At 41.2% G+C, this 12,352-nt stretch overlaps 1 protein-coding gene across 1 annotated transcript; it reads right to left on the bottom strand.

Annotated features, from left to right (window-relative positions):
• Window positions 1–227: 227 nt before the first annotated feature.
• GJD4 (gap junction protein delta 4) lies at window positions 228–8,899 on the bottom strand. Its single transcript, XM_054019132.1, has 2 exons — window positions 8,767–8,899; window positions 228–5,884 (listed from the first exon to the last, which is right to left on the bottom strand). The coding sequence occupies exons 1-2, from the start codon at window positions 8,828–8,830 to the stop codon at window positions 4,686–4,688; spliced, it is 1,263 nt and encodes a 420-aa protein (XP_053875107.1). The 5' UTR covers window positions 8,831–8,899; the 3' UTR covers window positions 228–4,685.
• Between the last annotated feature and the right edge of the window lie 3,453 nt (window positions 8,900–12,352).

The following is a 12,352-nucleotide window of genomic DNA, read 5'->3' as shown; positions in this document are numbered from 1 at the left end:
AACAGATGCTCCAGAACATTGTTAGCAGTTCAATTAAACATGAGATTATTACATTGTAAAATGACTTCTTTATTGCTTAGCAGGAGATCAGACTATCCAACATAGTGCAGAAGATAGAAATTAAAGAATAGCCTCCCATATTCCCCTCCCCTTTTTATTTTATACACTATATTTTGATGGTTAAATTATCCTAAAACAACATATGCACCAAATAACTAATCTATTCATAAAAATCATTTTAAATGTATAATTTAATATCCCCTTTCTCTGATCAGATAATCATTGCAATAATTATCACACATGGGCAGACAATTTTAATAGTTTGCTATATTACATTAAGGAACTCTATACATCTGTTAACTCAAATTTTAATAACTTCCAGCTCTGAAGTTGGAGAGACGGAGGACAACTGCTACTATGGGTAATTACACATTTACCAGCCAATGATGTATGATCTCACTCATAAGAGAATAGGCAGTAGCAATTTTCTATTAAACTGGCGTGGGAAGGTAAACTCCAGCTAATGTTAGGATAAAAGGGGAGATGTTGAGCTTCCGGAGGAAAAAATAAAACAATTTGTCACCATACAATCTTAAGTCAACAGTAAGCTTCCCGTATTCTATAGCACGTGGGACTGACCGATGAGCAACAAATACAGCTACTGTTCTACACCATGAAGTAAACTAGAATATCAATTTGTTGCCGGTGAGGTATTTCCCTTGTGACCTGGATCTCTTGCATTGTCTGAGTGCAAAATCCAAACTTCCCCAAAGCTTGAGGAGGACCATATCCTATATTCTAGTTTGGAACCATCTTTAGAAAACCTTGCTTCTTTAGCAAAACCTAAGAAGGGATTTGAAGGAGAGGCAGAAAGCTTAGCATTTGGTCAGTGCTAGGTTCTTACAAACATAAAGGGACACTCTGAAATAAGTCACAAAGGCAAGAGTAGCAGTAGATCTAGCTATTTCACTGTTCTATTTCTAAGCCAAGTTCCTACAATATTTGTCACAGCAGGGTCTGGTTTAATTTTCTGACCTCCAGATAGCCTAGGAAGGGTAGAAATGTTCTCAGTGGACTTGAACTCCTTCAGTACCTGACCTTAATATTCAGGGATCCTAAAAATCAATAAAAGATATTCTGTACCCTTTCTCCCACTAATATAGTTGAATACTTTTTTCTCCTTTTTAAACTGCTTTACTTTGCTGGCTCTTGTTTCTGTCATAGTTTGTACTCCATCAATCACCACTTCTAATCAGCTTCCAGCCATCCATGCACGTGACTGCAGCTGTGAGCAGTATAAACACCTAAAATCATCAATGGTCTTGGAGTTTTTAATGAACAATTTATGATCTTTCCACATTTCCACCCTGTTCACTGAAACTGTTTGTTTTTAGAATGGTTTTGATGAGCCTGCTGTAACCTTTCTGCCAGGGGGAGCCAACAGCAACCAGGGCCAGGTTCAATATCTAGGGGTTCCTTTTCAACAATACAGCACAGAACTAGCTCAAACCTCCACCCAGTAACCTGGGGAAATTACACACCACCCCTGGGTGCCTCTGAGAGGCAATACTTCCTCACTTGCAAGCACAGAGTCTGAGCAAAGAAACTTTTAATGAAAGGAGGGAAGTCACCTGACATTAGTTAGGGTAAATGCCACAAGCAGGATTCATAAACATAAAACTGTGAGCAGGACACCCACCCTAGAGTGCATGGGGCAGTGCCTTCTGCCTCATGTTCTACAGTTCTACAACCAAAAATTCCTTTAATGTACTCCTCTCTGCTCCCTCACCATACCCCATTCACAGTGGTTGTCCTTGGTCAGTGAGGACTCAGGGTTCAGAGATGCATCTGTGTGAGTTCACCTCCCACCTAGGGAAGAAAGCACCTTGCTTACTCCACTGTCTGAGCACTTGCTTTAGCTGTCCACCCTGCCAGACGCAGTTCCTTGTTGCCTGGCTGCTCCATCAGGCGCCCATCAGTTACCTTCTGCTGCCATCTGCCTCTCTGCTGTGACTTCTGCAAATCAGTCTCTTAGTGAATTTAGCTCTCAGCAGACTGAGCAGAAACACTGCCCCACTACAAGTGATTTCAGTTCTTATTGAGTACTTGAAATAACAAAAGGTTCCTAATGAAGCCTATTTAGCTCTATCTTTGAACAGTGGGGAAGTACAGGTTAAACCAGACCAGGGACCTTTAGGGAGAGTCCACACCTCCTAGGTAGGACACCTGTCCCCACTACTCTTACTTTCACAGGGGTCTGACATTTGAGCCCCTGGCTTAGCGAGTTCCTTTCAGCTGAAGGTGACTCCTCAATCAGGACAAGCTCACAAGGGCGGCTCCAGGCACCAGCGCGCCAAGCGCGTGCCTGGGGCGGCAAGCTGCAGGGGGCGGCCTGCTGGTCGCTGTGATGGCAGCAGTCAGGCTGCCTTCAGCAGCATGTCTGCGGGAGGTCCGCCGGTCTCGCAGCTTCGGCGGCAATTCGGTGGTGGGTACACCGAAGGCGCAGGACCGGCGGACCTCCTGCAGGCATGCCGCCAAAGGCTGTCTCACTGCCGTGCTTGGGGTGGCAAAATACATAGAGCCGGTCCTGCAAGCTCAGCACAGTTCTGCTTCCCTTTACTCATACAATGAAGATAACACTGATAACATTTCACTACCCCTGCATTCAGTACTAAAGTGATTTCTAACCTAATACCAACCAAAACTGATCACTTGGAGCTACACAGCTCCTGTCTGCTAGATACCTATGCAGATAGGTGTGTTCATGTAAATACAGTTTGCTCCTGATGTCTCTCCCCATCCCAAACTAGGTGTCAGAGGAGAGCTAATTGAGATCCTATTTACATTGCTAAGCAGGGGACTACAATCCAATCACCCCCTTGCAACTGCACATTCCTGGCCCATGGTGAGGTAGGAGGAAGAATTCTGACCAGGAAGTGAGTGGGCACTGCTGGGAAGCATCAGTGTCATGGAGAGCTAGGAGCTTCAGAGAGGCTGAATGCAGAGATAAACCCCCAGGAACCCTACACAGAGCTGCATGTGGAATGTTATAGCCAGACATTACAGCTAGCTGCAGGTCTCCATGGGACTGGGAATAATGGGGGAGCAGTAGCAACTGGGCAGGGAGCCAGTACAGAGGAGCCCCAATGAAAGAGACAGTACAAATTGGTTCTGGCTTGGAAACCTGCAAGTTTGTATTTGCTTGAACAGAGACTGAACTGGAGAGAACACCCCAGACACTAGGCCTGGAGAGTTCTCCTAACTGTGAACTGATTTCCCCAGGGGCCCAAGAATCACCATTGCCCACTTTGAACTGGAACTGTTGAAGCCTCTGTACCTAGAATATTTGCAACTTTTTCCTTTTCTTGCCAGCCCTAGTCAAATACCCTTTCACTTTAGCCAGTGTCTAAGTGGTTAATGGGACCCACCAGGACTAGCGCCTACAAGGCCTAGCTACTGAAGCACCTTCAGTGCTTGCCTCTGAGCTGCAGTACACCTGGCATGCTACAGGTACCTTAGAGGTGTGGTTTACTCCAGCACTGAGCAGCTATAACAATTAGAGTTTTTTAACACAACTGCGTCAGAAGTAAGCTTGAGTCAGGTAGCTCTTCCTGAGAGTGTATTGGCGGTTTTCAGAAGTTTATATTCACATTACACACACACACAGCCAGAAAGTTCCAGTGCTCTCAACATGCAGTGAACTCCACATCCACTGTGTATTTACGGAATTGGCCTCACACTATGGGGATTTGCAGGAGGCTAAAAACTGGGCAGCAGCCTGACCTGCAATTAAGGGATAGCATTATTAGTGTAGGTCAAAGTTTAGTAACTACAAACCACTGAGCAGGAGGAGGAAAAGGACTATTAACTTTATTATCCCTTTCAGACACAGTCAGGCTCTTTCTGATTTATGCTACAGACTCTAGACATTTAAAAATAGATAGGTATAAAGACAAATAAGCAAGCTCTGGAGTTCTGCCACAGCATCTGCATTATTTATCCACCTGTCTATCCATGTATCAGTTTGAGAGATATACAAGATACATTCAACCCATGTTTGTTCCCTGCATTCCTTCTCACAGCTGATAAAATACAATGACTTACAAAAGGTTTCTTTGTCCTAATATTTTGTGATATTACAGCGTAATCAACACAGATCCCATTAAAAAGACTTCAGGGACTAGAGAGCTAAATATTTAATGCTTTTCTATCTATGATCAGTTTAATAATTAATGTGGTTCCTATCCAGGAAATGATAAAACACATCACCCTCACACATGAAAAGCTAACAAGCTCAACTAATATAAAGAAAAATATTATGCTTGACTACAACAATAATGAAATGAATATATATCTGAAAAGAATAAGTTAGAAGCCACATCAGTATAAATCTATGGTCGTGTTTAGAAAGATCCCTAATATTCAACATCAAACATTCCAAACAGCAAAAGTTACGATCTTAATGAAATCTGCCACAATGTGTTATTAAAGATTTCCATACAATCCTGTCATAGTCACAAGAAGTTCTGCTTCCTGCTCTTCATTCAGCCAGGGGGCTGTTTGTAAAATGATATTTTTATAGGCACAAAAATGGAATTTAACCGATACCGAGGTTTCCATTTGAAACTAGATGGTGTGGAATGTGTCATTCCAGGACAGTAAACACAATGCTCTGTCAAGGCTCTTTATACCCATTCTGATTTTTTTGCTCTCAAGTAGCTAGCACTGCTACAACTTGATTGCCCAATAGAAGCTTTTAGCTCAACTGAAGAATAATGCCCTAAAAGCTTGTTCTGATCTACAGAAGAGTAAACCCCAAGATGGGACTTGACTTGGGGTCTCAAAGTCAGGGAAGCCTCTTTGGTGAAGGTTTGCTGTTGCCCATGTCTCAGCTGCCTGTATGGAATACGCTGCTGGTCACTTATACATAGGGGCACTTCATTACTGCCTTGATTAGCAGCAAGGCTTTCTGCTATACAGGGTTTATTGCTGTTACTGTTGAGGTTAGAGATGGCAGTTTGCTGGGACATGATCTTCTCTTCCCCCTGAAGTTCTTCTTCATCTTCAGAGTGAAGTGAGCAAGACGCTTCACTGGTATGACTGTCATGTGTCACTAGATGTTGATGGCCTCTGTCCTCTGGAGATGGTGGAGAATCCTCCAGCTTCTCAGCTGGAGGCAGAACTGAACTGTGCTCATCCTCTGCATGGAGACCTTCCATTGGTTTATTTTGTCCATTTCTTACTGCCATTCTTTGGATGGCAAAGGCTAGATCAACAAGGCTAAGCAGAAAAGAGAGGCCACTCACCCCCCAAATGAAAATCATCATGATGGATTTCTCAGTAGGCCTGGAGATGTAGCAATCGACCATGCTGGTACAAGGAGACTGGTAACAGGAAAAGCGTTTAGGAACAAAAAACCCGAAGAGATAATATTGTCCAGCTCCAAAGCTAGCCTCTGCCAGTGTTCTTAGAAAAAGATGCACAGTATATGCCCAAGAAAAATCAGGAATATTCAGAAGATCTGCCTTGCAGGATGGTCTAGTGACTGCAACATTTTTGCATGGTTCCTTCAAAGCTGTATGGCCAGCTAATGCCTTGATTCCTTCATATCTACATGGCAAATAATGTGCTGTCACAACATGCATGGCTACTTTGTGCAGAACATAAACATTGAACACAGCATAAGGTAGCAGAACAGACACTGTCTGAATGAGCCAGAATCGAAAGTGAGAGACAGGAGAGAAAATGTCATAGCACACATTAGAGCATCCTGGTTGCAAAGTATTGCAGATGAATCGTTCTTGTTCATCTTCGTAGAGGGGGTATCCCGCTAACACTATCACCGCCATTCTCAGCAAGATTACTAATGTTAGCCAGATCTTTCCTACAGAGGAAGAAGAAATGGTGATAGACTCAAAGTACAGAAAATGAAATCTAGCAAGTAAGAGGCTCATAATGTAATCCTCCAGCATGTACAATATTTATGAACAAAAATCAATTGGAATCTTTCCATTGACTTCAGTGGGCTTTGGATCAGGTCCTTAATTCTACAGTCCTTACTCCATTAAAATCCTTAGTAATATCGAGGCAGGATCAAGCATTAATTTTTCTGAATACCTCTCTTTTTATTTATTTTTTCATCAGACTTTATGCTTCTCAGGACCGGATCTTGTCTTTGTTAGATCTTTGCAAAGTAACATGTACACACAGACATTGCTCTATAAAGAATTAAATAATAATTTTTAAAAAAACCTTCTCCATGGCTGTGGAGCTCAGTTGGTTTGGGAAAAAAAAAAGGCAGTTAGAACATGCAAGCTTTTTTCAGTCTATCTTAGGAGTTTTTACTAATATATAAAATCTTTGGACAAACACTGACCACAGAAAAATTCAATCCCAATACTGGATATTTTGCAAAGGGAAAAAAAGCAAACCAAAAAATTAGGACTCGAAACGTTCACTGGAGTGATTACTGAAACTCAGTACTACCTCTATACTGATCAATATATGCAGGTAGAGTTTGAAGCCAGGACATCCGGAGTTTCAGTCCTGGCTCTGCCACTGACTACCTATGGTCTTTGGAATGTCATTTAATTTAATAATCTCTCTGCCTCAGTTTCACAATTTAAAGCAAAATAAGGGGGGGATTGAGTGATTAATATATACTTATCTACATTAACACAAGATAAAGGTTAAGGACTCAATTCTGCTTCCAGATAAATGCAATAGTAAAAACCTTTGACAAAAGTAGAAGCAGGAGTGGGTCTGAATTAATGGTTGTACAGAGCCCTAGAAATCTAAAATACTGAGTGGTTCTCTCTGATATAAACACACATGGTTTTACGGGCAGAAAGTTGGTAAAATAGCCCCTGTAGGTATTTTTAAAAATAACTCTTTTTAAAAGCAAAATCCTAATAATTTTTCTGTAGAGTGTATGGCGTATACATACTTACAGTCTTAGACAATCGCCTCTCCTACTTGCCAAAAAGTTAAGTACTTTTTATAACATTTGTGAGACTCTTAAACATTTAAATGTTTATAAAACATTGGGGGTGTTAATATTTTATTGGCATGCATTTGAGATGAGCTACATACCTCTCTTGTGGCCAGCAAGAGAGATTATACCAATAGAATAACAATAACACTACTCTCAGAAATGGTGAAACTAGGCATGAACATATAAACAACTTGGTAGCTCCATGAGGCTACGTCCTCACTACGGGGGAGGGAGGGGTCGATTTAAGATACGCAAATTCAGCTACGCGAATAGCGTAGCTGAATTCGATGTATCCGAGCCGACTTACCCCACTGTGAGGACAGCGGCAAATTGACCTCTGCAGCTCCCCCATCGATAGCGCTTACTCCCACCTCCGCCGGTGGAGTACAAGCATCGATTTGGGGGTCGATTGTCGCGTCCTGACGAGACGCAATAATTCGATCCCCAAGAGATCGATTTCTACCCGCCGATTCAGGCGGGTAGTGTAGATGTAGCCTGAGACTGCAGAATAGGTGATCATATTGAAACCCTCCCACAACCAACTAAACAATATATTTCCTAACCAAAAACTATTTCTGATGGCATTCTTGGTGTTTTCAGTTGGCTATTCTGGTGGAGAAAAATGGCTATAATATGAAATCAAAAGTGGCCCTTAATAAATAATAGTCTGTACTTTTATTACACTTTTTATGCAAGGATCTCAATGTTTCAAAACCATTCATGAATTAAGCCTCTCAACACCCTGGGATGTGTTAGAGCCTCAGTTTTTAATTAGAATGTATACATGAGAGAGTTCTGCTTAAAAACCACTGTTAGGTTAGTACTATAGAGACAAGGTGGTGAGGTAATAACCAGAAACTTCTATGCTCAAACTCTGTTCATTTTTATATATATATTTTAACATCTTAATGCAATTTTTAAATCTGTTCTCTTATTAGACCAACTTCTTGGTGAGAGGGACAAGCTTTTTACAGACAACTCTGTGCATTGTTTTCCCTAAGGGCTCAGTTCTGCAGACTGTTACTACAGCAAGCCATTTCATTGAGAGTTAGCGGGATTACTTGCTGTAGTAAGCAATGCACTGTAATAAATATTTACAGGACTGAGCTATAAAGGCCAAAGTCCAAAAAAGTCAGTTGTCTTCCATAGTCTTTGGATTTGGCCCTAAGTCACTCACTCAAAATTACACAGTGAATCAGTGACAAACTTAATTAAAAAAAAAAAATAAAAAGTCATTGTCTGAGAAAATTAAAGTTCATTTTTAATATGCGCTTGAATGCTGTAAACTTTTAAAACCCAACTATGAAAAGCAAGATTGCTTAATCACCAAAAAGTTTATTGAAAAATGTTTTCTTTACTTCTCCCTGTATTATTTACTTCACTGTTGAAGCAGGCTATGTCATATAATGGAAAAATGTACTTTTTACACCTGCCTTGAGCTTTGAATGTTTCATTACAGCTCTCAGTAGAGCTGGGAGGAAACTTGGTGAGTAAGAATAGTCAGATTTGAAAGCCTCCCCCCAGCATTCATTTGTAACATTTAGAAAATATTCATAGCAGATGAAGTAGGAATCTATTATTTTTTTAAACTCAAACATCCACAGCTCTTATATCCCATAGCAAAACAACTAACTTTCTTGTGGGGGTGGGGGAGTGCGGAGAGTGGTAAGACTGATACCTGGAAATGAAAGCTGATGAATAGGGAAGAAACTTGGATGATTTGGGGGTACAAAATTCTAAAAGAAAAGAGCACACCTTTTAAAGATACTTACCTACAAACGTAACATTGTAGTTGAGAGTGATAATCAAAAACCCCAGTGAGTCCCAGCGCTTCATCTTTGAACTAGTTCACTACACTTTCAGCTTCTGAAAGCTTAAGAAGGATTCTGGCATTTTCAAAGCAAATTAGACCTAGACAGAGAAGGAAGAAAATAAATATTTGGGGGGAAAATACCCAACCACTAACAACATTATTGATGAAGAATTATTTTGATGAAAGAGCTAAATAGGCCTGCTGACCTTTGCAAATTGGGAACAAACCCTTCCTAGGAAATACAGTTGATTTCACAAAAGTTCTAGCTTCACAGATCTATTTGCTGCACTTACCTCTGTGGTCCCCCTGTCCTGACAACTGCAAGTAGACAAAAGGCAACAGAAGTAATCTCAACCATTGTGGGCTATTCTTACCCTCCCGGGGCATTCCAGCCTCCTGGCATTGCTGGGATATTTCAGTGGCAAAAATCAGACACGAGTACAGGAAATAATAGAAGCCTCTCTGTTTTCCCCAAGGAGACTACAGATGAAAAATACAAGGAAAGGGGATACAAAGGGACCGACAGCCCTGTCTTCGGAAAGCATTTTCAGTTTAGCAACTCTTTACTAGGAAGCTATCCCACTGCAATTTTCCCAAAGTAATTTTATTAATAAAACACACCCTCTCAGAGAGGGCATCGTGGTCTTGTCAATCACAGTTGCACCAAAAATTCCATAACTTGCCTTCAGCCTGACAGGAGAGCAATCTCTACCTTGCGGGGATATGGAGGATGAATGTGATAAAATCTTTAATAGCATCTTGGAAAATAAAAATCTTCTGTTTAAAGTCATTCTCATTTGGATGAGTTCTTCCTGTCTGTTTTGCTATTTTACTGTTTTGCATTGTAGTCATCACTGGGAAGAGCCTAGTAGAAATTGCCTTAATTGACCATCTAAGCAGATATTTGTGATGTTTACTATTTAAGAAGTAAGCCATGGCATGAAGTGTGTTAAGGCTAAACAGTACTTTTACAATCTGTTCTGAGTAATGGGCATAGCACCCCAAGAGCAAACCAAGAGGGAATTATGACTCTAAGCCCTTGTCTGCACTTGCGAAACAGGCTTTTCCACATCGCAGTGTGTAGCTACACACAGCAATGAAAGGCTCCAGGACCAGAGGGGCAGCCAAGAAAGAAGCCAACAGTGGGGAGGCAGTGAGATACTACACTTCTAAAAATAGCAGTGTAGATGTGGGAGGCCCTGTTTGGGTAGCTAGAGAGCCGTCAGGTATATACTCGAAGGTTCTGGAGTTTCTGCACTCTACTTGCCTGAGCAGTGCCTCACTATCTACACTGTGCTAGATATATATGCAGTGTATGTACTATACACACTGTCAGATGTGTAGACATAGCCTGAGTCACCCCTAGCTCCAGAAAGAAAATAATCTACTACTGTTATAGAGCCAAGGCTCCTTCCACTCCTCACCCAGCATGGTGTGGTGGGGGTGGGAATAGTGGCCCCAGAATCTGCTTTTCCCTTCCCCTCCACCCAATCTGTAACCACAATGTGTGCTGTGGTTGCAAGGGTAATTCACACCTGGGCCTTAAATTACTGGGTGGGAGGGGATCTTAAAGTAGTGTGTGTATGAATCTATTTAGTGGTGGTTCGACAGGCCTGAAGGCCTCTATTGAGCCATAGAACAGGCAGAAGTGTGAGCTTGTCAATGCAATCCTGCGAATGTATTTCTACCTGGACACCCTCACTGCTAAGGGAGTAGAGATAGGCCAAGGTTTGCATGGACATCAGGAGTGAACTATTTGTAGGTTTGGCAGAATTAGATTTTTTTAATATTACTTTGATAATATCAGTGATTACTTTTAATCGAACACTTGATTTTTATAGATTTAAAATTTCACAGGTGTGGGATATTGGGGGGGGGGCTCAGACAATGTGGGAGATCAGACAATTATTTAGTAACAGTAGACATTGAGATTCAAAAAGTTAAAGCTTTATAACCATTAAAAAACCAAATTGTCAACACGTCAAAATATACAAAGTAAATTTCCTTAAACCAGACGAAGAAATTCTCAAGCAGCATTTTCTTACTTTGCCGATCTGTAAATATCAATTAGCAGCTATGGAGATATTTTTTCATTGGCTTGTGTGAGTATAGTAAAATTGACATTTACTCATTTTACTGAAACTGTCAACAGAGTGTCAGTGCAAGTTGTGGCATGGCTGGGTTATGTGATGTGGACCCTGGTCCACTGGTAACTGGATAATTTCCCGTTCTCCCCACCCCATATTCCCACAATATGTAACAATTCCAAAAACATTTTCTCTAGGCACTCTCTGAATTCAATGAGACCTAATCAGGAATGCTCAAGGCCTCAGACAGGACAGCAAGAGAATTATTTGCGTTAGTTTGCCTAAGACCAGGGAAATGTAAAAAACAGTGTACAGTGATGGAACTTCAAAAAAATAAAACAATGATGATTTACCTTAGTAAAATTCTTTTAATCTGAAGTGATAAATATATGTAGCATTATGTTTTTAGTATTCTTGTAATTAATAAACACTTTTTTCCAACCAAAGGGAGTTCTTTAGTATTGTATTTTACTGTTTTTATGGTGCTTGAGGTTGCGTTTTTGTGGTCTTGGGGGCAGGAGGGAAGAGTTTGGAGTGGGAAAGAGTGCAAATAACCATATTTTTAATTTTGGAAAAGTAGTTACTCGTGTGAAACTTCCTTTATCAAAAATAGAATCAGGAATGTTAAGATGCTGACAGAAGACTAATGCACAGCAGCTGCATTGACACAGTAGGTCATAAATTGTTCATCATGTCAAATAATCACAACTTAAAATGTCCTTAGCCACTTTTAATATGATAGACCATAACAGTATGTGAAGACTAAGCATATTTGTTCCTTAAAACCCTATCTGCCACCATCTTGATGGTGGCAGATGAGGAAATCTGGGCACAATGGCTCCATGACAGGAAGATCTGTTGAGATGGGTAGGTGTATTTTCTTTTTAAAAATTAAATAATTATCCTATAGGCTTATGAACTGTGATGTAATTTATGTCCTAGCAAAGAGGGGATAGGGCACAATCAGGAGACCTGTGTTCTAATCTGCTCTATCACTACTATGCTGGGTAACTTTAGGCAAGTCACTTCCGTTCTCAGTGGATCTTTTTTCTCTGTCTTATTTAGATTGTAAGCTCTTTGAGGCAGGGACTGTCTTTGGGTTTGTCTCCACTTACTGTGGATCGACACTGCAGTGATTGATCCACCAGGGGTCGATTTAGCTGATCGACTGCCGCTAAGTCGACTGCCGATTGCTCTCCCATCAACTCCGGTATGCCACCGGAATGGGACGCATAAGGTAAGGCAACGAGAGAGTTTCTCCCTTTGACCTAGTGTGGTGTAGACACCACAATAAGTAGACTAAGGTACGTTGTCTCCAGCTAGGTTATTCATGTAGGTGGAGTTGTGTAACTTAGGTCCACTTAGCCCTATAGTGTAGGCCTGCCCTTTGACTATGTTTTCATACAATGCCTAGCAAACTAGGGCCTTGATCTCAGTTGTAGCCTGGAGGTACCTCAG

This window comes from Malaclemys terrapin, chromosome 2 (assembly GCF_027887155.1).
Source record: "Malaclemys terrapin pileata isolate rMalTer1 chromosome 2, rMalTer1.hap1, whole genome shotgun sequence".
Classification (NCBI taxonomy): domain Eukaryota; kingdom Metazoa; phylum Chordata; order Testudines; family Emydidae; genus Malaclemys; species Malaclemys terrapin.
Note: the sequence above shows the minus strand (reverse complement) of the source record. Positions and strands in the feature narration are given on the sequence as shown.